The 24,457-nt window shown below is 38.1% G+C and overlaps 1 protein-coding gene across 4 annotated transcripts in view; it reads right to left on the bottom strand.

Moving 5' to 3' along the window:
• PPP1R21 (protein phosphatase 1 regulatory subunit 21) overlaps nt 1-19,449 on the bottom strand; it is a 30,015-nt gene extending 10,566 nt beyond the window's left edge. Inside the window, exons 1-15 of one of the 4 annotated variants that reach the window (XM_040553778.1) lie at nt 19,319-19,449; nt 16,980-17,048; nt 16,467-16,613; nt 15,270-15,368; nt 14,427-14,591; nt 14,277-14,335; nt 11,779-11,873; nt 9,732-9,784; nt 7,451-7,600; nt 4,309-4,410; nt 4,145-4,233; nt 3,318-3,454; nt 2,656-2,748; nt 945-1,072; nt 443-595 (exon numbers count right to left, since the gene is read on the bottom strand). In XM_040553778.1, coding sequence (XP_040409712.1) covers nt 443-595; nt 945-1,072; nt 2,656-2,748; nt 3,318-3,454; nt 4,145-4,233; nt 4,309-4,410; nt 7,451-7,600; nt 9,732-9,784; nt 11,779-11,873; nt 14,277-14,335; nt 14,427-14,591; nt 15,270-15,368; nt 16,467-16,613; nt 16,980-17,048; nt 19,319-19,375 — 1,596 coding nt within the window. In that variant the 5' untranslated portion in view covers nt 19,376-19,449. Of the gene's footprint in view, nt 1-442; nt 596-944; nt 1,073-2,655; nt 2,749-3,317; nt 3,455-4,144; nt 4,411-7,450; nt 7,601-9,731; nt 9,785-11,778; nt 11,874-14,276; nt 14,336-14,426; nt 14,592-15,269; nt 15,369-16,466; nt 16,614-16,979; nt 17,049-17,371; nt 17,551-17,605; nt 18,241-19,318 lie in introns of those variants that run through there. The other 3 variants (XM_040553779.1, XM_040553780.1, XM_040553777.1) reach the window with 3 other exon arrangements.
• Nucleotides 19,450-24,457: the final 5,008 nt, after the last annotated feature.

Genomic DNA, 24,457 nt, shown 5'->3' with positions numbered 1-24,457 from the left:
GTCTTTTGGTTCAGGATATTTTCTCTATACCTACTTTTCAGCTGTTTTTTAGTTTTGTTTATTTTTGTTGTTTTTCTTTTTTTGATCTCCCACTGTCTTCCAGTGAATACAAGTATAAAAATGATGTCACTCACTCCATATTCTTGGTGAATATGGGAGGAAGTTTAAATAAGTAGTTATCAGTCTCCGAGTCTTAGTGCAGATACTACTTTTGGAACTGGTTAACAACAGAATCAACACATACTGTCAATTTTGAGAACAACTATGATCTAATCACTTCAATAGTATTACTGCTGTATAAATCCCATTCTCCTCAGCCAAAAACTCTCCTTGAGAAAAATCCATTCCAAATACTGGAAACCAATGGTCTGTATTCTCTTTGACATAATTGAATAGCAACTAAATTATGCTTTCCCTGTGCAAGCATGCTAACTGAACCAACCTTCTTCAAAGACTTCATGTAAGCAACTGCCTTTTTCTTGTACTGCAGCATACACTCAGCTGAAAGAGGGCTGATGAACTCTGTTCCTCCTTTTGGGCCATAGCTTAACAAAGCAGTGAAATGATCCAAGTTGTTGCTAAAGAACGAGGCAATCTAGACATAAAGAGAAGTCACTTTTCGAATTAAGTTGAACAGAACGACTTAGAGAAAAAACTCATTCATGAGAAAGACAAGCATTTAGTGAAACTGAACTTCACAAGAAGAAATTTAAAGAAGCTACAGGCTCTTCCACATAGCTTGGACCTTACTAACCATCCTCTTTACAATATCTACTCTTATTACACATAGTTTCTAAACATATGTCCTGAAAGTACCTTTGATTAAGCCTGTACCATATAGTTAATAGTATCAGAGGTACAAACAGATTTCTCTAATAAAATTTTTATTTTATTAAAAAAACGCTCAAGTTACAGCATTATATTAAGACAAAAGTTTCCATTACCTTGCCCATTCCATTTGTTAAAGACACAACAGAGGACAAAATACAGTCATTTGTAGTTATGAGTTTCTGTGTGACAGTTGGAATGTCTTGTTCTAATGTAGCTTTCTGACTGTAGTGCTTGGAAATGTCTAGAAAGAGAAAAACACTTATGTCAATTATGTTTTTGTCTATTCAAGCAACCATCTCCAAATTCAGCTAATGACCTTGGATTTTGAAAAATTTTCCCCTCTTTAAGTGAGTTGTACAAGTGTTTAGTCTGGATGCTTCTAGTTTTTCAGTAGACTGCCTTACACAACTGTTTAAGATCAGAGGGAACAGTTACTACGTCTGTTACAGAAGGCAGAATAAAGGGGTATATTTGTGTTCTGCATCCCCAAAATCACAACTATACAGAGGAGCCAAACTCCCACTGAACATAGCATTTGATTTCCAAAGCGTACTTCCCACTTCCACATATTTACATCAGGGCATTAAAGATATAATTACTAATAATGTTCAGTATCTGAGTCTTAAGCTTACATGACTTAGAAGGGTAGGGTATTTTAATTCTGTCAGAGCAAACCTAGAAGTCTATTAAAAATTCAGAATATCTCTTCCTATAATCTGAAGTTCTTTCAGGTAAAATTAACAGAAGAGTCTTCTGAGAGAGAAAAACAAAAACAAATCCACTACACACATTTTTTTGAAAGTAATTTACACAGAAATATTAGCTTCCATACTCTAATAAATTTCAACAATATCAAAATAAAAAACTCAAGTATTTATCATGTAAAACAGACGTTCTCAATCATGGTGTAGTTAAAATGAACAAGCATTTCACAAGTAAACATTTCACAGCTATTTTACAATCAAGTACTTTTGCTACAAAAGGGAGAAATCCCAGGTCATCAGCACCAGAAATTTTAACTTGAGGCAAGTTTAAGCAATTGGAGAACTGTTTGAGTTATAAAAGGAGGGTAAAGAGAAACTACAAATCAAGAATTCTCCAGTATGTGAGCATGAGACATTGCATGTATCTCTACTGCTAACTAGTGAGTTCTGAAAACTTCAGTACTTTTTCTGTCTTCTTTATTTTTATTAAGTTGTATTGAGATTACATTACAGCAACTATACCTAGAGTATGTATCAAAAAAACTTATCTATGCTACAATACTCTCTGGCATAGTAGTACCTCATGTTGTTTGAGGTCTCTACAAGTCTCAAGTCTACAAGTCTCTAATATTACCAATTTTTTAAAACAGGACCCTGTAAAATGGGTCAGTGCTACTGACATTACTGCTAACTGACTGAACAAAAACATACATTTTGTTTAAAATAAGACCTTAATGTTTATACAGCTGACCGGTATCAAAACAATTCAACTATACTAATTACTCTCCCTACAAACAGCTACATAGTACAGAAGCTATTGGATATATGGATTTGCATGGACTAAACATATGTTTTAAAACTCCCTGAGAATTAACCAAACAGCACTCCACTAAAAATCCAGCAACCGAGAAGCACTCCACTAAAAATCCAGCATATCCACAACCTGTTGATAAAAGAAAAGCCATTTACAAGCAGGAAGTTCTGCTTTAATTTTGAAAGTGTCTTCTTCATAAACTTTGGTTATATAGTCATGTTAAAAAAAAAAAGTAATCAACACAAAAATTGTAAGGAATCAACAAAGAAACAAAGCTGAAAACAACCACTACTTCTGCAGACTCACCTTTTAAAATGTCATGAGATCCACGAAGACTTGCTGCAATGCTTGTAAACACCGAGATGTAATTTGTTCGAAGTAGTCCTTCTGGTTTTGTGCCTAAAGTACCATGTCAAAAGGGAAAAAACCTTAGCATTCAGTCACCAATGAAAAAAATATCTTTGAAAGTCACCTAACGTTCACCTACTGAAAATATATTTGCTTGAATTACCTCTTCCTTTAATATTAAACATATACATACACTATATAAAATGCAGGTTATTAACAAATTCATGATTAAGAGACAACAAATGACCCAGTGTCAATAGTATGATAAAAAACCTACAATCATTTCTTCTCCTCTACAGTGAACTGCAACTAAAATGCGGTACATGGGATTATAGTGTAATTTTAAGGCCTGCACTGTGTCCATGTCTATCTAGATGGAAGAGTGCTGAGCATTAAAGAAATACCCTACAGCACACACTCCCAGACAGGATAAAAGAGGGTCCAATATGACACAGCATTCTGCAGAACTCATTTGCCCCATAGTTTAGACTGTACCTAAAGAGTAGCCACAATCTTGTTCTTCCTGTATCTAGGAAGTGTTTATTTATTTAAAAAACTGGCCCAAAAGGAATACTAGTACATCCCAGCCTCAATGCAAGTGAGCCAAAACTGGCACTTACTTGGTAAAGCAAGAAGACTAATATATGTGTGTAGCTTCTCAAAGACCGCAGTCAACCTTTTCATGTCTCTGTGTAGTTCCATATTTCTAGCTCTTAAAGCAGCTGTGCAAAGAGAAGACTCACACTCTTCTTCCAAACTAGGAATATATGATTTTTTTTTAAAAAACACAAATGAGTAAGTATCTTTAAAAAAGATCAGTATTTTTGGGGGTAGACAGCTAGTACTCTCTACATCCCCAATCCAAAGCAACAATAAACTGGGAATTTATTTTAGAAAGGTTAACTTATCAGAGTAACTTAGCAAAGGTACAAAGAAAGCATAAAAAGCTTTTCCTTCTTCCTTAAGCCAAACCTATTTTTTAAGTATTCCTTTGCACTGATAATTCACCTTCCTTTTCAACGACTCATGAACAAAAATTTTCACTGCAGAAGGAATGTACATCTGACCAAGTTTTACTAAATTGCTATAATTGCTGCATGACAAATAATTTCTTGAGCCTGTCCAAAGATTAACAGTTTAAGTGCGTAACATCTGAATAGTACCAGTGCTACTGAGTAACATGATTAAAGAACATTAAAGGTCTGTGCAGCTTGTATTAGAGCTTCATCTGTGAGGGGATAAAAATTTTAAGGTATATGGTTTTAGATCTAATGCACAGATGAAAAAAGCATAACCTAAAGGCTCAAAAAACAGCAGGCAAAGAAAAAAGTTCTGCTTTTAAATCCAAGGTGCATTAAGGACTGACTTAATATTGAGTTGTAGATGTTGCCAATGCTGCAAATCTGACATAGTGACCCTTTATTTTGATCTATTAAATCAAAAGTACCTTTTTAACTGATAAGGAAGAATCTTTCTTAAAAAGCATAGGTATGAAGCTAAATGTTCTGAGAAGGCCTTCAATTTCACAGCTGTTTCCTGGAAAGAAAGATAACAAATTGGTATTTTTGCTCTGTAAAGATCTTTTTCAATGATGAAAATCATAAATCTTACCAGGACTGTCACAGTATCTTCAGTAATACTCTCAAACAAGTGAAGCATTCCTTCCTCCAGAGGGCGAACATACAAAGCATTTTCATGAAGATACTGTGAGAACTAAGCACAGAGAGATTTTAAAATGGTGCTTGGTGAAGGCTCTCAAACTATGTTAAGATAACAATTTACACTTTACAAAGTACCTGTAACTTGAAATGATCCCCAAAACATCATTAACAAAACAGTAAAGTGTACAGCCCCCTCTTCTTACAGGGCACACAAACACATACCTTGAGGGAAAGTGAGAAATAGTGAAAACTATATTGGAAATCCAGGCAAAACCCCATCCAGGACTTTGCCACAGTACCCTGTATCTCCCTTTAACTGCCATGCACAGCACACCAAACTCCTGCTTTTTTGGCTATAAACACTTTCATTATTTATTCAATTACATCAAATTAAGGCTAGATCCATGCACCCATTAAGCCACCAAAACAAACTGTCCTACCTTCCTCCCAGCTGTTCACCTGTCAGCCCTCATCCTGTGCACAAGCATTTATTTGAACATGCTGTGCAAAGTATTGAAGAACTAAACTGAGGTAAAACCGACAGCAAGAGAAATATATTTTAATTTTTATCTGTTCACAGTCCAGTTTGACACATGGGGAAAAGTATACTTCTGTCAATACAAGGTATGGAGGATGGAGGAGTAACTAAGCAAAGGGAGAACTGCTGCTTTCAGGAACTATGTCAAGTTAGAGCAGTTTTGAAACACGGGTGTCAAAGAACTGCCTGACTTTCCTAAAAATTACTTATATTAATTTTATGGATAATTTCTCCTTCAAAAAAAAGCCTGGAAACAAAGGCATTCAAACTTAAACTCTTCAAAATGAACACTCGTGGTACTGTTAACATTTATAAATGTGACTATAAACACCACAGAATTACAAAAACTTTTTCCACAGATTGACATAGGCAATCAAAAAGTGATACTGTTTTTTTTTTTTTAATTTATCCCACAAAAGACACCTTCACCTTTGATTATTTATACTACAGTAGTAGCTAAAGATCCCAGGCAAGTAGGGTACAAGAAACTTTAGTAATTTTTTTTTTTTGCAATTATTATGCTGCAGTAACACAGTGTTAACAAGAAGAGAGATGCGAAGCTCTCATTCATACATGCATATGTCTGGATGGAATTAAGGAGAATTCCTAAATCTAAGGAGGAAGAGCCACATGCAGAATGCTCCTGCCTTGTTGCAAGAGAGAGGACTGGAGTTATCTGGCACGATGCTGAAGCCCCAGTAGAACCCAGCAATCCAATACTTAAAGAGAAAACAAATACTTGAACCTGGAAGAGAATTGTCCACATCTACTTTGAGTGTTTGGTGTGGAAAAGAGCTTGAAAGCGCCAGACAAGACCTGGAGTTGGGGAAAAATAAATCAGCACAAGTGTGCTAAGCCACTACATGACACTTGTCTCATTTTCTCTACTGCATTACGGGGAGGTTTTTGAAACACTCAGTGGAGGAGCTAAGATCACACTGAGAATTATCTGCCAAACAGATAAGTTAATCAAAGATATAGGACCAAGAGCAGCTTCAAGAAGTGCAAAAAAGACATTTTGCTGCTGGAAAAAAATCACAGCAAAAGCTGTAAGGTAGAATGCACTGAAACATTTAGGTTATAAATATACAGGAACAGAGGCAGGCTGCAAGAAAACAATTATGACGACAAACAAAGCCTGAACTGAATCCATCATCAGAAAAGGAGAATCAAATTACAGTTCTGATTAAGTTGCATGTTTCAGCTGTGTGAAAGCACTTTGCTGAAAAACGAAGAACCGTTAGTTAGGACATTAAGAAAAAACATGCATGAGAAGTGATGTCTATGAAACCTGATTTTATTTGCCTACTGTAAACTGCAATAGTGTTTATAGAATCCAATCACTGTTAGGCCAAAGACAGTTCCTGCCCCAGAAAACTTGGAAGATAACAAAACTACATGGCCTTCACAAGAAGGATATGCCGTTTTGAGCGTTGCTAGTGGCAGGAGCAAGAAAATACTGTTTTCAAACCAAGAGCTATGCTGAAACTCTGAAAAACTTCATTCTTGATTTAAATACGTGAAAAAACTGAGAAGGTAAATGTAACAGGATTTCTCCAGAAGAACACCCACATAAGCATATTTGTTGCCTCCAAAGAGGCTGAAGGATGTCCTCCCAAGAACAGGAAAGTTTTATGACAGTTTAACATTGCTTATATATGTACTACGCAGCCATTCAATATACGGAAAATCACATCCATCTCTAAATTAAGTCTGAGCCATGCAAACCAGTAAATTGAGATTTTCATCTGAACCACAAAATACTAGGTCATCTAGCTACCAACTTTAAAGCACGTTTGTCCACTGACACTGTAAAGTCAACAAGTCAGACGTTAAAGCAACTTTTATTCCATAGCGCCCACATATGAACTCCCTGCACAAACACTTGTGCGCAGTATTATCTTCTATGTTTCATAGCATAGAAGGTAAAATTCAAAAGGTCCAACTTGAGAACTCTGAATGACACCCTAAAGGAAAAATAAAAATAAAAGAATCTTCCCATGGAGTTGCATAAGAAGAGCCAGGTCACATTTCTCAGTAATTTCAACATGCTTTTCATCAGACTTCAAGCTTCAGAACACTTACAGGAGGGGTCTTTACATAAATACCCCAAAATCAGATTATAAAGTTGATATTTGACAAGCAGAGTCCAAGTTCTCACCTTTGTAAACCTAATTTACATCCAGTTTATTTCACATTATAGTTACACACTTCAAACACAAGACCTTCTGTCTTCTTATCTCCCATGCTACACAGTGCATTTTTACATTAACTAATGAATACACTTTAATTTGGCATTTAAAAAGCAAAACTTTGATTTGCCTATCATACTTCTAACAAAGGCACAGGGGAAAATGATTCTCTGCAACTAGCCCTTTCCCCATATTCCGACAATTTACCCAACAGAAAAGACCTCTCATGCAGGAAAAGCTACCTGTCAGAAACACATTTACAGCATTCAGTAAAGGAGGTAGAAGTTTCGATGACTAAGATTATTCACTCAGTAAAGTCTACGTAACTGAATATACTTACAGCTGAAATCAGTAAGCTTTACCTTCTGATTTAATGGTGATATAGTGTCTGTTGCAGAATCAATGGGAAAGATCTGGACCTTCTGCTCAGTGTATGTATGAAAGTTCAAAAGAGCTGTTACAAGCTCTTGAACAAAAGACAGTGCCTGGCCAGCAAGGTCTCGCAGCTTGAGCTGTAAAGACAAGTTATAGAAGTGATTGCATTTGACGCGTACCTATTTAAATGTGAAAAATATTCGGTGGTTAGACAAGAAAAAAATGCTGACTTCTTTCCTGCCACTAGTTCAGCATAAGACACATAACAGCAATTATCCACTTATAAACTTTAAAAGTGAATTTATAAACTACAATTCCATTCCGAAACGCACGTTTTTGTTCATTGAAGTGTTTGTATTCCATACAACAGATGATGCTTGCTTTTGCTGTATTTCTCAAACTACAGGCCACAAGAACACTTAAGAGGTTGTCACAACTACACAAGCAATCTTTGAAATAAATACTTCAAGATCAATAGACTGATAGCTGACCACAGCTCAGTTCTTTCACTGTGATGAAAGCAAGGAATTTGTGACAACTATCTGGAAGGAAACTTAAGTACTAAAGAAAACAAGTATTTTATTCTGGGGTTCTCTCCAAGAATAAAAGGTGTCTGCTTCTCTAATTAGCAATGGAGTTCTCCCACCTGTACAGAACTGAGCTGCTGCTTGCATGAGGGTGTTCTTTAGCTTCAGTGCAATTGGAAGATATCCGAGAAACAAATCAAAAATGGGGCATTTTGAAAATGCAAAGGCAATGGAGAAGAAAACCTTATTCTGCTGTGAATATGGAGTACAGAATAAGGGTAAAGTGACATTTCAGCCAAGAATGAGTTATCCTTCAGAGACGTATTGCTAATAGTTCAAGTGTCAAATGAAGTGAATCTCAACTGTGGATCAGGGATAGCTGCAAATAATTAATAGTCATTATACTCAGTTTGTGTATCTTAATTATCTATGCAAGAAAGGAAAACAGACAATACTACTGTTTTGCTGTCCTTTACATTGCAGCCTGTGTTAATACAGTAGCATTTTGCCTCCACTGGCAGAGCCAGTCATAAAAATCTGTCCTGGAACATTTTCAAGACTGCAGATCTCGAAGCATGAAGCTGGCTGACAGAGTGCTACCAGGCAACAGTAAAGGGATAAACTCTGCATGAAGTTATTCAGATTTTTTTTTCTAGTACTCAGCAACAGGCCAAATTAAGACTATTTCCATCACAAAATTGGACACTAGGTCACCAACTCTCACAACAGACATAAGGAACAAGGTCTCCTATAGACATACTTATGAAGAAAAGAGAAAGCAGCTATTTGAAACTTTTCTAGTGACATCCGAATGCACTACCTTGAAGGTTCTAGATATACCATACAAGCAAAGCGAAAATACTGTGCACTGAGGGACCTACCCTCACTAATAGCACAGCAGAAAAATACTGACTGCACCAAGGTATGTGATTTACTCCAGTAAAAATCCCAATACTCTTAGATATTCACAGAAAACTAGTTTTCACTTTTTAATACGAAGTTGCATTCCCAAGGAAGTTGATGAAGTTACAGTAATGAACTGAAACTGTGTATTTCAAGTTTAGTAGTATTTAAATTAATAAGGGTAATTGGGCTGTGTTTTGGTCAGAAATATCCTATAAAATGGGAGTGAACTAAAGCTCTCAGAATTACAACATTTATTCCTTCAAAAGATTACAACGTATGACAAATAATATTAATATATTATCTAGTATACACCAACTTACAAATGAAAACATTTTTCAGAGCTTGTGATGTGACCAAAGAAGCTGAATTTGAGGGAAACTAAAGATATCAAAGCTACCTTTTTTCCAAAAAAGATTAAATCCTCTAAACTAAGATAGATTTAACTTTAAAAATGAAATGTTCAGGTTCTAACTTACTGCTGGTTTACATAGTAAAACAGTATTTCAAGTATTTATCTTTAATAAGAGCTATATAGGCATTTTTGCCATTCTTTCTATAAAGATGTCACTTTATTAATACTTAACAACAATCACCAACTGGGAGTCAATGGACTAGCTCTAGGTCAGAGTAAGATAAGCAGATGACTTATTGCATATAAGAGTACAGACTGTCTTTAAGAAGTGCAGAAGCTCTGTGGACAGAAATTTTCTTGAAGTACCACAATAATAAGAAAGATAGTCTATTTTCTGCCATTTTAGGTTGCTAAAACAATTGTTTTCGTTCAGTATCTGTGTAGAAAGTTACTTCTTTACATACAAAGTCAAAAAATAATTACCTGATATCTTCTGTTGTGTAATGGTATGTTCAGAGCATTATACCGATTTGATCCTACAGAACAAAAATTGAGATGCATACGTATTAAATCATGTTTTATTTAAAAAAAACTTACTGATATACAGTGATTTAAATAAACTCACTGCAGTAATAGTAGAGTTTATGTAAGTAATAACTATAAACATTAGAACAATGGACGTAATGAGGTTGGAGTAGCCATCCTCAGTTAAGAACCATTACTATGACTAAACAGGAAGTCTGCCTATACTTGCCTCAGATTATCAATCTAGTTTAACTATCTGAACACCCTAAATTTGATAGCAAACAGTAGAATCTTCTTGCCCAGAAGAACAATATTCTTCGCTACACAAGAGTGAAGTCTTTAAAAAAAATCCTTATAGAATCCAAGACTAATTTGAAATTTCAGTTACATCCCAGCAACTGTCAAACAAGATCAATGTATTTTCTTTAAAGAGCTCCTCTATGTACACAATTTGTTGATTGTTCAGAATAAGTTCTACTCCCCATATATTTCAGCCTTTGTTTCAGTTACAGAGCACTTGGGATGATTGTTCAGATAAAAATTGGAACCCAGAGAACAGCTTACAAAGTCTTACGTATTTAAAAAGGAACACGCACATTCTCAATTAAGTGCAATAAGCACCACTATCTAAGCTGTCATAAAAAATTCAACTTCTTACTCTTTAAAAATCACCATTTGAAATTACTGAATGCTACTACCTGTAAGGAAGGGATTAAGAAAGCTGGTCTTTATCTTCTTGTTCTTGAAATCACACTTGATAATCAAGTAATCTGTTGCTGAAACTGATGCCAGCTACTAGTTACATTTAAAACCAACTACAGAGCCAATAGCAAGATATTTGGAATCCATAGTACACAATCATTTCCTGACTTTCTCTCACTATTCTGTCACTAAAGAGCTTTCCACTTCCGCACTGTTTTCTACACAAGCAAAAGTGTACTACGTGATCATGGCAGCTGAGCGAGCTGAGAAATTACGTACAGAGTTTTTGCTAGAAGTATAACCACCTGTAGATGTCAGCCAGAGAAGTATAAGCAAGAAGCAGACAGCAGGCAAAGATCTTTACTTGTAAGAGGCAAGGAGGTAAATAAGGATTATCAACTCAAAGCACTGCTATCTAAGCATAATATGCTGTATGAGGGTCAACATTTCCTAAGGAGCTCTGTTTTTTCCAAGCCAAGACTCACTGTACTGCCAACCCAGTGGAGAACCTGGATGGCTCACCCCTGTAGCAACCAGCCAGATCAGCTTTTACAGAATGTAAGGCTGTCCAAAACATTAAGATTACTGCTAGAATAGTACACACTCCCTACCCAAGTGCAACCTCATATTGAGTCTATTCAAAAACAGCACTGATCTTGCATATACTGACTGATTCTGGTACCAAAACACTCCTTGAGGTTAAAGTCCCTGTCCCAAAACCAAAGTACTTTCTTTCATGAAAAGATAAGTCCAAGATAAACAATAAGTAAGTTGTAGTCTAGGTGTTCTCTGACCAGAGATGCGACATACTGACAGGCTTTCCACTAAGTACACAACATTATTTATGCAGTGCCTCATTGAGTCAGTATTACTGCAGCCACTAGTTTATTCCCAACTTACTGTAACTCTTAAATTTACCCCAACAAAAATATCATTCTTTGAGATGAGTACCTAAAGGCAGCTTTGTGGAGAAACTGGTAAGTTGACAGTGTTGCCTCATCTTTCACAATATTCTGTCAACACTAAGTAAGACAAGTGTTAAGTTACTCAAAGGCTTTTTAAAGTTTTTATTTTCGCTTTACATAAAATACCAAATTTTAAGTATATATATTTAAGATCACTAAATGAAAGGTGACTAGCAACATGAATATATATTACATTTAGCTCGAGGTATCTGCTTAGATGTCCAAAATTTCTTACATCTAATGCATTTTAATTCTTAAAGAGCATTTCCTCCACATGGGTACCTAAAATTATAAAATTAAACAAGAGGACTAAAAAATCCAGACAAGGCAATACGTACTTGTGTCATTAAAAGGTACTTTTTCACTGATTATGCATAGAGATTCTTCCAGTCTACTGCCCAAAGCTGCTTGAAGATTCTTTAACTGTTGCTGACTAAATAAACAAAAAAGCACACACATTCAATGTAAACCTTTAAAATTTCATCTGTATCACCACCACCTTAGCTCACCCTAAGCAACCCTTGAGTGTACAGGTATCTGTCTTTCTAGATGTTAGGATGACTCCTATCTTGTCTTCTTTCTCCTGTGTCATATTTAGACTACAACAATGTATTTTAGTCACTAACAAACGCATTGAAAGATGCAAGAAAATGTTGTAAATCTTAAGTTCCATTCTCAATTAGCTCAAACTCAAATTGGGTTCCAAACTCAATTTTCTTTATAATCTTTACACTATTTTCCAGGTCCACATTTATTGCGTAAGCTATAAGAAAAGTATTCTTTTCTGCTGGAACTTGAATGGGGAACACAAGAAGGCCTTTATGTTAGTTACTTTATACCTGATATGGTATTTCATACCAAGTTGCTGATAATTCACTAAGTTGTCGCATCATAATTAGAAACACCTCAAAAGCCAAAGTCCTGTATTTGAGCATTGTTATGATACCACCTGTCCACACAAGGTTTGGCAGTTGTTTCTGATGCATTCTTAAGTTATTTTTACTTAGATGTGCTTCACTTACATCTGATTGCATACACAGATGTGAATCTGAATTATTACTGTTCATCTGTATATTAAAGGTAGTAGTAGTAAAATATTCCAGCACATATATTTTTTTTTAATTTATACTGCATATTGATTTTCAGACTAAATTCTACACCTTACCCAACTGCGGCCCTCAAAATCTTCACTGTTTTGTTTCTAGTTTGACATCTATTACTCCTGCACACATACTGGAGGGTGGGAGGAAAGTGTCAAAGTGATAGCTCTTTATTTTTTCCTCTTAAAAAAAGTATTCAAATACATGGAATTTAATCAGGACTGACAGGGAAGAAGTATCCAAATAGACAAGTATGATATTGAGAAACTGCCCAGTAAGTAGCTCACACACACAAACTAAGATTTTTCTTAAAGAGCAGCCCCAAAATCGCATAGAAACTGCACAGCATAAACTGCAGTGGAATAGGGCATGATAGAAAAACTCAGATAAGTTGCAGTACATATTTTTCCCTTTTGTACTATAAAGGAATGGATAGTAAGTAATTTGATATATTTTGTTTTACATTCTATCCTTTAAATTTTCAAGGCATGCATGCTGTCAAGTCTTGTATGCCCTTCACAGAATCATTCAGGTTAGAAAAAACGGCTAAGAACATCTAGTCCAACCCTTGCTTTCTAGAATAAAGCTTGGATTTAAAAGGCAAATGGATCCCTTCTGCCAAAAAGCTTGGGAAAACAGAAGAACAGTACTTTCATAACGACATCTTCTGTCTAGTGTTCATTATATCTTAATTTTAAACACCAAAAATCAGTAAGTGTCAGGCTTTGTTTTTAAAAAGCCACCCTTCTTAAATGGTAGGGACAATTTCTTACGACAGTAATTTTGCAGTCATCGTAAAAAATGACAGATGTGCTTTAAATTAAATAGCAGCAGATTAAGACTACATTTTCTTAAACGCCACAAAAAAGCAAGTAACAGCAAAACATAGCTTTCACCCTCTTTTACAAGTCACATTCTCAGTGAAACTCTGATCTTCATTAGAGTTGAGTTAATGAATTCAAGTATTTTTCAAGATTACCATTTGAAAGAAGGAACTTTTCATCTGACCATTTACTGTGCATTTATCCTTTACATCAAAGATCCATACTGCAAATTTTTAAAAAATGCACCTTAATAGTGAACTTCAGAGAAGTACACCTTAACTTGATTTGGCCCGCAGTCCTCAGCTTCTTCAGTTTTCTACAACTTGTCTTGAAAACAATGAAAGCATTCCAAAACTAACAATAGAATCCTTGAGCAAAAAACTTCAAATATTCTAGCTGAGTGTTTTACCTGCAAATACCAATAGCAAAAGCTATTGCTCAAAAGGCACTGGGGGGTGGGAAGAGAGAGAGGATTCTTGAAACTCTTCAGCTGGTTGTCTTGGCATAACTTCACCAAGTCCCAACCCATTGGCTCCCTGCCTTCCCCCCCACCCCACCCGCCATTTTTGCAAACTCCTATCTCTGTTTCATAGAAGTTCAGTGATTTCTTTACATTTTATAATGTTCCATGACAAAGAAATTTTTCAAATCATTCATCAGCTTCGCAGCTACTTAAAATAGCTTGGCAGATAGAACTGCTCTTAGTAAGAGCTGACTCTGGAACTGATTGTCTAGTTACATGCGCAGCAAAAGAAAAATGGGTCAGACCTGCATGGTGTTGATGTTAATGTGCTATTGCCCCATATTTTGAGTTTTATCAACTTTTTTTAAAAAACATTATTACTCTTTAAAAGCAATCCAGCAGTCATTTCTTTAAAGCAAATTTTCATTATATTAACTTAAAACACTTACCATTCTTCGGTTCGAAGCCTACAGTCCTTAGCTTCTCTTTCTAGTGTCTGAGACTTGATCTTTATGCAAGAAAATAATCTCACAATGTAAATACTGACACAGGAAAACATTTCATTTTTAAACTTGTAAAGTAACAGAAAAGCTCCTTACTTCCAATTTGGCTTTATCATTCTGCAGCTTTTCTATAGTATCTGTGTATTTCCTTGTTAAACTGTCCACCACAGCCTGATGCTGGGCAGCATCAGTTTCCAAAACTTCAAGTCTAGTTCTCAGCTCTGCTTCTAAGCGTTTGTGCTGCTCGTCTGCTTCAAAGAACTAAAATAAGAAAAGCGATCTTATATTAAAGTTTCATTTTACTACGAAACCTAGTCCTATGAATTACACTAATGTAATTAGCCACTCCAGGTTCAAAACACATACATACTAATTCTCAGACAAGTAGAAATTTTATACTGTTATTTACAGGAAAAAAAGAGATTCAGAAACAAAGTACTTTGTGTTTATTACAGGCCTGCAATATCAAATACTTAAAATATTAATGGTGTAATTTGGGGAAATTAAACATGAACCACAAGGCTTTTTGCTGAAGTTTTCTAAACCAAAGTGAAGTATATTCTTGACTTGATTATGGCAATTTGCAGAAAACATTTTACACTTTAAAGCAAATTGTAAACTGTTAGTGAACTAAAAAGCTTCCAACACAGTACCAAGCATGACTACTTTCAGTAGATTAGCTGTCACAGAAAGTTAAAAATTTAAGTGAGAAGAACGTATATAATATAATATATTCAACACACTGTCTTAAGAATCTGAAGTCAGGATACTTTCTCATTTTGCAGGGGAACATACTTGTAAACAACAGTGGCTGATCTAGTCTGCTGTTTTGCATGTAATTAAACCTCTAAACCCACTAGTATTCAGGTGTATTTTCTTCATCTTTCTCTGACTACTAGTTTTCTCAAGTAGAAAAAAAGACTAAAAGATTTTACTCACAAGTATATGCAGTCGTTCGTTCTCTTCTATCTTCTTCTGAAGATCTTCATTGAAGACGCTTTTCTGCTCTTGACTCAACTGAGATGATTCTGCACTTTTCTAAAAAAAAAAAAAAAGCAGGTACATGCATTATCCCCAAGTATGCGGAGGTATCCTAAAGCACAACCCCAAGTGTATGAAAACACTTCCCGATCACTAATTCCCAGTAGGAGCACATTAATATGTATCTTAAACTGAAATATCTAAAGATACATGTATTGCGCACAGCATTAGCTTAAAAGCAGCACTTTTTCCTTTGCACTGTTGTTATTGTACAGCGGTAGAACACTGATTTAATAAGGGCTAAGGAAGCCTCTACTCAGACTTCACATTCACACACACAAGATGGTTAGTGTGGGCAGGTTCCCATTTGACATTATTTAAATCTTTCATGATTCCAAGCAGTTGGCAATATTAACCCCTACACACAAAGGCATACACAGGTCCTGGAACCAAGTAAAAGGCTCACTGTCCTGCACCAAGTGTCCATGTGTAAGCTGGTATGGTCACACCAGGGATAATCACAAGAAGCATTCTACAGCCTGCCACTGGATAATGGCAGGCAGCACCGGAGAACATAACATCTGTGAACTAGAATACCAGAAATACTGTGGTACATTCCCCTCCTTCTAAAAAGACTGTGATCTGATGCAGATCATCTAGCAGAAACTTAATTTAAGTAGTTCTGTATGTGATTTACTTGGTCTCCCAGTGGCAAGTCTCATAAGTAAGGATGACATTGAATTAGTAGGCCTATGTTCAAAAGAATGTACTCAGTGAGGCCCTAGAGCTAAAACTAAACAGAACATATCTAAAAGGTAATACAAACATCTTAAAATAATAGAGAACTACGCATTCTAACAGTTGAACAAGTAAGAAAAGTTGGAGGCAATGGTTTGAGAGCCTACTCAAGCCAGGCTGAGGTCCTTCAAAACTTGGAAATCCATCTAGTGAAGCTGCAAGTTACACAAAATGAAATAAAAGAACAGAATGGCCAAAATGCATTTAGAAGAAAAATCTACTTTTTTTTTTAAGTTCTGAAAAAAAACATTAATCTAAAGACGTGATGCAACATAACTGCTGCTAGAAAACAGGATAAAACAGTGACAAGTGAGTAATAGACATCTGCTAAGCAAATAGTTTGCCTTTAGCATATACCTTGTTCTTTTTGCCTCTAGCTTCACTTAATGCAAGTTCATCTTGAAGTAACTCCACCCGCTTGGCAAGTTGCTGATTTCGAAAGGTCAAGCTGTCCATTTCTTGTTGCAGTTTTCTCAGTGATTGATCCTTCAACTTCAGTTGCTCCTGAGTGACCATAAAAAAATAGGTTTTAAAGCCGTCACACTTACTTTCATACATGCTTTTATTAAAAAGTATCATAAGCACTCATTAAAAAAATTACTTTCTTCAGTATTTGGACACTGATGAGGCATAAAGAATTTCTTATAAGCTAAAAAAAAAAAAAAACAGAAGAATTAAGAAGCAACTTTCTACTTTTACAAAGTGAGTACCTACAGAGAACAATCACCACAGTAGCTGCAGAACAGAAATTCTTAACTGAATCAGTTTCCTCCTTCATTCTCTTAATCACAACACTGAGTTAAAAAACCTTCCTTTTAACTATTTTGTCACAGCTTAATACATCTGACATGAGCATTTTCTGGGGATTACCTTCAGAGCAGCAGAGTTCGCTTGCTCATCTACAACCCCTTTTTTCAGTACTTGGTTCTGAGCTCGAAGCTGGAAAAAAAAAAAAAAGATGCCAGTAACTAAGCAAGACAAAGAAACAACAAAAAGCAATTCACTAGAATGTGCAGAAAACATTGTATACAGTCATGACAGCACTAGATGTGCTTCTTAAAGAATTCTGTTCAAGCAGGTAGTTATCAGGTTGAAAAAAGTATTAGTTTCATATTCTGAACTGCCAAGAAACAAGACATTATTTAACCAGCTGAATTTCTTGGATCAAGTAAAACTTAATAACTATTTTGAAAATGAACAACTCAAATACAGTTAAGGTTTCAAGAACTGTGAACAATTACGGCAAAGTCACAACTTCTTACTCAGATACATTGCTACTTTCTGCCTCTTCCCTGTTCTCCCCAGAACTGTTCGTGACTGGCTCTGGAACACAAGCAAAGCTCAGAATGAAGTCAAAATCTGTTTCAATTCAAGAAGAATACCTATTACCAGAAGCAGCAGATAATCCTGACAATGCCTTGACAGAAGCCTCAGGAAAACATCTAAAAAGCATACAAGGAAAAGCCCTCTCAGACTTAATTATGAAGTTCACAAACCTGAGCTAAAAATCACTAAGGTGAAACGTGCCAGTCAGGACACCCATTTGCCAGTCACTTTACAGAGTACCTCTACTCTGCAGCACTAAGGCCACCAACAGTCCCATCTTTCCATTTCTTGATGATTGCTCGAGCCCCAGTTTCTGCAGTGGTAGTCTGCATTCATCTGACATGTTTGATTCCAGCTGCTGCAGATACAAATTAAAGGGGCTTGTACAGTCTGGCAGAAGGATAAAAAGCAAGATTCAATGTAAAACAGCAACAGCTAACCTTTTCAGTACGATATTTCAATATATTTCAAAAGGTCAAAAGGCAATTGGCATCACTAAAGACAGGATTTGCCCTGCAGTATTCCCATTGTGCTGCTCAGGCATCACAAAGGCAAGAGAAGAAACTTTCAAGAGCATCACAGATTTCCAAGCACAGGCTGTCCCCAGCAAGAAAAAGCAGCGCAGCAGCTTTCTATTCCTTTTTTTCCACCACAGCTACTAACGCAGGAACATGTCGGGTGCAGTGATAAAACAGAATGAACTAACTCAATCGTGCTGCACCAAGATATCCAAGCTGAAGCATGATGCACAAGTTGAAAGAGCTTTTTGAGTCCTGCTTCCATGAGAGGTGCGTGAAAGAGCAAGAAGCTGCAACTCAAAGGGAAGAAAAGTTTCTGAAGACACAAACCCTTCTGGACTGCTCTGAACCAAGAAGGAAAGTGATCCTTTGCTAGGTACTTCCCTTGTCGCTTCCTATATCTATTGAGCGCTCATCTGCCCCGTTCCGTGGCTTCCATAGCACCATTAGTGAACTGGTAAAGAGCTTGATAGGACCACTCTCCTTTTCCACCTGCACACAATAACCTGCCAATTCAACAACTGATTATTCGCATGAAAGAGTTAACTGCAAAGGTGATCTCACAATGTCCTGGGGCTGCTCCACAAGAAACAGGATGAGACCAAAAAAATAGTTCCCGTGAGGAACCAATGAAGCATTGCAACTGACAGTTGCAAAATGAAGTTCAGAGAATGCTTTTGCACAACATGATAACAAAAGAGAGGATCTGCTAGCTGGAACATTCAGAAGCTATAGTAAAAGGTCCATGTTTCAAAGTGTCATCCAGGAATCAAGCAGAAAAGTCCTCAGTTACCTTATCCTGAGCCATAAATTAATGTCCAAGGTACAGGAGGACCAGTGGAGAAAGCAACAAGAACAGACAAAACCAGTGACAGAAACAACTCTTAAGTTGGGTTTTCTTAACATGTGGAAGCACTTATAAAATATACAGCTGTAAACGCTTTAGATTCCATCTAGTCTTTTATAGCAGCTCTAAGGGGAAAGAGTATTTGACGACGCCTCGTTCTGTAACCCAAGGAAAGCTGTCAGACATGGCCAGTATCTCACGCCAAGCTCTTTGATGGTTGGAACATACAGAAATTAAGCGCTGGCTTTCCTTCCCAAGGCGGTAGGAGAACTGTGCCATTCAAGACCAACGGCCCCATCTTCTTTTTAGTGACCAAATACAAAAGAGCTCCGGATTAAGCATCTTGCACGTACTAGAAGGAAAAGCGCCGTGCTGTGGGACAGGAGCCTCCGCACCCTGTGGCTGCGACACCGCCTCGCCCCCCCGCCCGCAGCCCCGCGCCCCCCCAGCCCCAGCCCCAGCCCCAGCCCCAGCCCCAGGAACGGGCCCGGCCCCCCGCGAGGCGGCGGCGGCGGCACCTTGGAGTACTCCTGGGCCAGCTTCTGGTACTTCCCCGTCAGCTCCGCCGCCGCCATCGCCCCGCCGCAGGAAGGACGGACGAGCGGACGCGCTTCCGGGTTGGGCGCGGTGACGTCAGCACGCCACCCCCTGACGGCCGCGCGGGGCGGGGGAGGCGGGGCTTCGGCCGGCGGCGCCGCCATCTCGACGCAACTTCCAAGATGGCGGCACGGGGCGGGCGGCCGCGGTTGGCATGGCAACTAGTGATGCGCCCTGCGCGGGCTCGTCGCTACGGAGCGCCGCCGCGGACAAAAAGCTGCAGCGCGAAGCTGCGGCGCCGGCGGGCGGGAAGGCGCCAGGGGGCGCGGGCGCCATTTTGGGGCAGTCGTTAGGGCGTTGAGGCGGATCAGTGCCACCTCAGCTGGCTGCCAGGACCCTTTGTTCAACAGCCTCCCTGCAGCTTCCCCACTAGTACACTAATTATCTCCTATTTTCTTTTTCCCGTACGTTTGCTGTACATTTAAACGTGTATACACCATAAGCACTTACCAGGCAGAATCTGAAGACATTGTAGTTGGTGTATTTGGTTGTGACATGCCCATCCAATAAAGATTTTTTTTTTATTTATTTTTTTTTAAACAATTGAGATCAGGTGTGTAAGGAAAAAAATAATGAGGCAAAACATTAATGATACTTAAACAGCATATGTTGAGCATCTGGTCATTTGCAGGTTAAGGGCTTCCTAGTCTAGGATAGCAATGTAAAAACAATTTATAATTTTTGTTTAGTTTCAATAGTATCTATGTTTTTTTTTTTTTCTGCTGAATTCTAGCACAATGTCTTCATAGTCCTTCCTCGGTCGCAGGTAGTGCAAGGGATGCTAAATCATTGGTTTTTCACCTCCTTTTCTCTTTGTTTCCCTGAAGTAAGAAGTAGCCACCTACAATGGAAGCTAATCCTTTGTCTTAGTCTGTAGCTTTGATGGTGTTTGCTATTGTTTTCCTTATCACAGTAGCAGAGGTGGCAAACACAAATAGGACATGACAGGTAGGTTAGCACATACGTTTGTATCTCCAGAGGAGTTCTTAGGTTGGAGGATGTATCGCTGACCCATATTGCCAGGAACAGAGACTGCACATTTTTAGAAAGTCTAAAAAGGGGCAAAAGCAAAATACATGTTATCACTATTCATCCAAATGATCTTCATGCTGTTCTGCATGACCAAATGAGCTTAAATAGCTATACTGGAATAAGGAAGCTCTAATTTTTAACAGTAGAGCCATGATAGTCTATTCCTTCTACTCCATTTTGTATTCCCTACAGAAGTTCCTAAGAAAGTACTTGGAAGTACACTGCAATTGCTGTTCAGCATACCGGAGTTAATAATAGCCCACCTCACATGGTATGTCTTCACATGTCAGCATGGTAATTTTTATACTGGAAAATTATTAAAAACATTTAAAATTGATTCTAAGCCTGTGTTTTGAGGTTTGATTCTCTAGGATGTATCTTTCATGAAATGTTAGACTGAATTGCTTTGAGCATACACTGCAAAACGCGGTACTCCTGTTTTGTCATGTGTTCAAAGATGCTTTTGTGATAGCATTTTCTCCTTGTATCTGGTGCAGTGAATGCTGGCAGAGGGGTTTCACAGATGAAAGCTGGGAAAGGATGCTGAGGGAGTTAGAGTGCATAGCTGTACCAGAGTGAATTGTTTCCACACTGACTACGACAGCGATTCTGACTGGGCAGCTGTATTCAGGGTGGAATAACATGGACTTTATTTACCTGCAGCCATCTAGAATGGCCAGATCCAAATGTACGTTACATAGGACATTTATCATAGGAGGTCATGCCAGCTTCTTGAAACACAAGCAGACTGAGTGGATCAAAAGATCGGTGCTCTTACTGCTTAAAGGCTGTAAGGCTGACAGCTGACTGCAGGATTTTTAGGCTCATCAGAAACAGGTCTACTTCAATGTATTTTGAGCACCACCAGGCCAGCCTCTTGTATTTTAAAGTCCTGCCTTTAAACCAGCTTTTCATGGATCCTGGAGTCCAATATAATGTTAGCAACATATAATGTTGTAATTTATCACTGTTCTGGGGTGGTGCCTGGTAAACAGGTTGAGTCAAAGTTCACTGAGCATACAGGTAACATAAGGTTTAATTTTTTACTTTCTTACAGTAAATTATCAGATTCATCCTTTTGATTTGTCAGTGCAAATGCGGTGCTATTTTTCATAGCTGTAAGAAGGGGAAGTGGCTTTACTGTGAAGCTCCCTCTCAAGCACTTTCTTAATACTCCCCACTGCCTAGAAAGCAAGCTTGTCCAACCCCTGCACCAGAGAGGTGCACAGTGCATGTAGCTGCAGTGTGGTGCAGTGATGCTCGCCTGTCATTGACCCAGTACGTGACTGCAAAAGACCGACCGATCCTGTCATCAGATGATCAGAGCAAGAGAGGTCAGCTGAGTGGAATGCCAAGCAGTGTGGCATGGTTGCCACAGAACCCCCAAAATATTGTCTTCTGCAAGGTCCACCCACATAATAAAAGAACACATTACCCAGCAGAATTTGATGCGAGCTGAAACATGACATGTTGAACAACAACAACAAAAAAAACCTTACCAAGGTCATGGCATTTTTGCTTGTCTTGTTGGCTTCACTGGGGAAAATAGAGAGCAAAGAATATACAGTGGATCAGAGGTTGTCCTTTTCTTACGTCTCTGCCCCGTGGGTGTTGAATTGTAGGTGGTATCTCAAGACAGATAATTAATTTAGGAATTACAGTGATTGTTTTGGTATGTTCTCCTTTCAAGCTCATTTGTCCTCCCTTCTCTGCTCAAACAGTGCTGTCTGGTTAATCATAACTTGCACTTCACATATCCTGTGAATAGGTGCAGACAGAGAAACAAACAAAGAATATATTTTCAGTCATCCAGGATGTTTTCTGTGCTTTGGGAAAATAAACTTTGTTGCCATCCCTTGCATGCTTACAAGTATTCACAACAAAAGGGTTTCTAAGATCTGGAAAAAATTCAAAAATGATTGGAAGGGAGCCATCTTCAGTCATCAGACTATCACAAGAAATGCAAAAACCACATCCTCGGAAGCTGCAAACACCCTAAACTGGTGTTTTGTTTCTGTTATCTTAGCAACGGCAAGTATGAACAGCAGGATATGTGCTCACGATACGCACTCATTATTTCTCATGATGACTCTGTAGCAAGCCTTTTGTTATATTATAACATTTCACCTCTCAAAATCTGATTATTCTGCTAGAATAAAAAAGAGCCAAGTACTAAAAAAAATTTTAAAATGTACAAAAATGCACTTCAAAGAACATTTTTTTTCATTATTTGTAGTCTTCATTATCATAATTTCAGTGTTTATGTAGCATTTAAAAATAGCAGTGAAAATAAATCCCTCTGTCTCTTGCGTCCCTTCCCAGCCCATAGGATAAGTAGCTTGAGTCAACTCCAGGGTGTGTGCATGGCTGGGGGAGTGCTGTCTTTGCATAGGAAGAAGTTACTGAGAGCAAGAAGATGGAAAAACTGAGCAAGCAGCTGCCTGTGATCATTCCAAGCTCGCTTTGCAGCTTGTGCAAGTTTTCTTCACATGCTTCAGCCTTCTCCCTGGAGATTGGTTCCGCTGCAGTACGGCCCATACCAGCCCTTGGTGCAACAGCAATGACTTTCGTGTCCTCACAGCAAATCCATACTGTTATTTCTCAGGATCACAGGAAGGTTAGAGTTGGAAGAGGCCTCTGGAGGCCATCTGGCCCGGCCCTCCTGCTCAGGCAGGGACACCTTGAGCAGGTTGCCCAGGACCACATCCAGGTTGCTTTTGAACATCTCCAAGGAGAGAAACTCCACAACATCTCTGGGCAGCCTGTTCCAGTGGGCCATCACCTGCACAATAAGAAGTGCTTCCTGGTGCTCAGACAGAACCTCCTGTGTTCCTATTCGTTCCTATTGCCTCTTGTCCTGGCGTTGAGTCACCATCCCTGGAGGTCTTTACAAGACGGTTAAAATTTAGAGCTTAGTGATATGGTTTAGTGGAGGACTTGTTTGTGTTAGGTCAGAGGTTGGACTAGGTGATCTTGGAAGTCTCTTCCAACCTAGAGGGTTCTGCAATTCTGCGATTCTGTGAAAAGAGCCTTGAAGGAAGGATATCAGTATGGATTGACAAACATAACAAAAGTTTAACAAATAAGACCACCTGCACTCGAATTCTAGAGTCTTGCACATTTACTGGAAAAAGAAAAATAAAGACAATGTACATTATTTCCAGAGAGCCAAATTAACCAGTTTCATAGAGAAAGATAAAAGAACTGAGAAGGAGCATTATGAAGACTGTGAAGTGAGAAGTCAACAGTCTTTCCTGTATACTAGTTGTGGACAAAGACCTGCAAGCCTTTGGAAACAGGCCCTACTCCCCCATGTGAGTGACATCAACAAACCAGGAGCTGTTAACCATAGCAAAGATGGCATGGCTTTGTCTTAATTTTCTAAATCCTGCAGAGACAGACACGTGAGCAGAGAAAGGAGAGAGATCTGTCAGATTTACTAGTAGTTTAGGGAATATTTTAATCTGAACTGTTGCTGTTCATGAGCACTTATAAAAATATGGCATCTCCAAAAATAATTTGGACTTTTGGAATGAGCCAAAACCAGGTCTTTGGTACATCAAAACTCTTGTGGAGAGAGAAGAGGTATGGAGGACAAGGGAGCAGGGTTCATCACTGACACAGCACAAGGAGAAGGCACAACACAGAATGCAAAAGGAGAGCGTAATAAACAGTTATTTGTTCATCACAGGCAGGGATGGGAAACGTGAACTTGAAGAAACAGAATAGGGACACCCCAGGAGGACGGAAAGGCAGCAGGGGTGTGTTATGATCAAACTGCCTGCTGGAAAAAGCGCTGTGGCAGAGACAGGTTTGTCTTTGCGTGTTAGTATGAACTGGAAAGGAGAAACAGCACAAGGAGCACACACTGTCAGTTCTGAATCCTAACAATAGGAGGAAGAAGAATCTTAGGGGAGTTTAAACAAATGACCCAATCTTTTTTTTTTTTTTTTGTATTTTACTATATTTTATGAATTTGTGTGTGTGTGTGCAGTCTTCAGTGTTTTTTCTTCTCTTCATGGCTCTGA

This window comes from Cygnus olor, chromosome 3, assembly GCF_009769625.2.
Source record: "Cygnus olor isolate bCygOlo1 chromosome 3, bCygOlo1.pri.v2, whole genome shotgun sequence".
Lineage (NCBI taxonomy): Eukaryota > Metazoa > Chordata > Aves > Anseriformes > Anatidae > Cygnus > Cygnus olor.
Note: the sequence above shows the minus strand (reverse complement) of the source record. Positions and strands in the feature narration are given on the sequence as shown.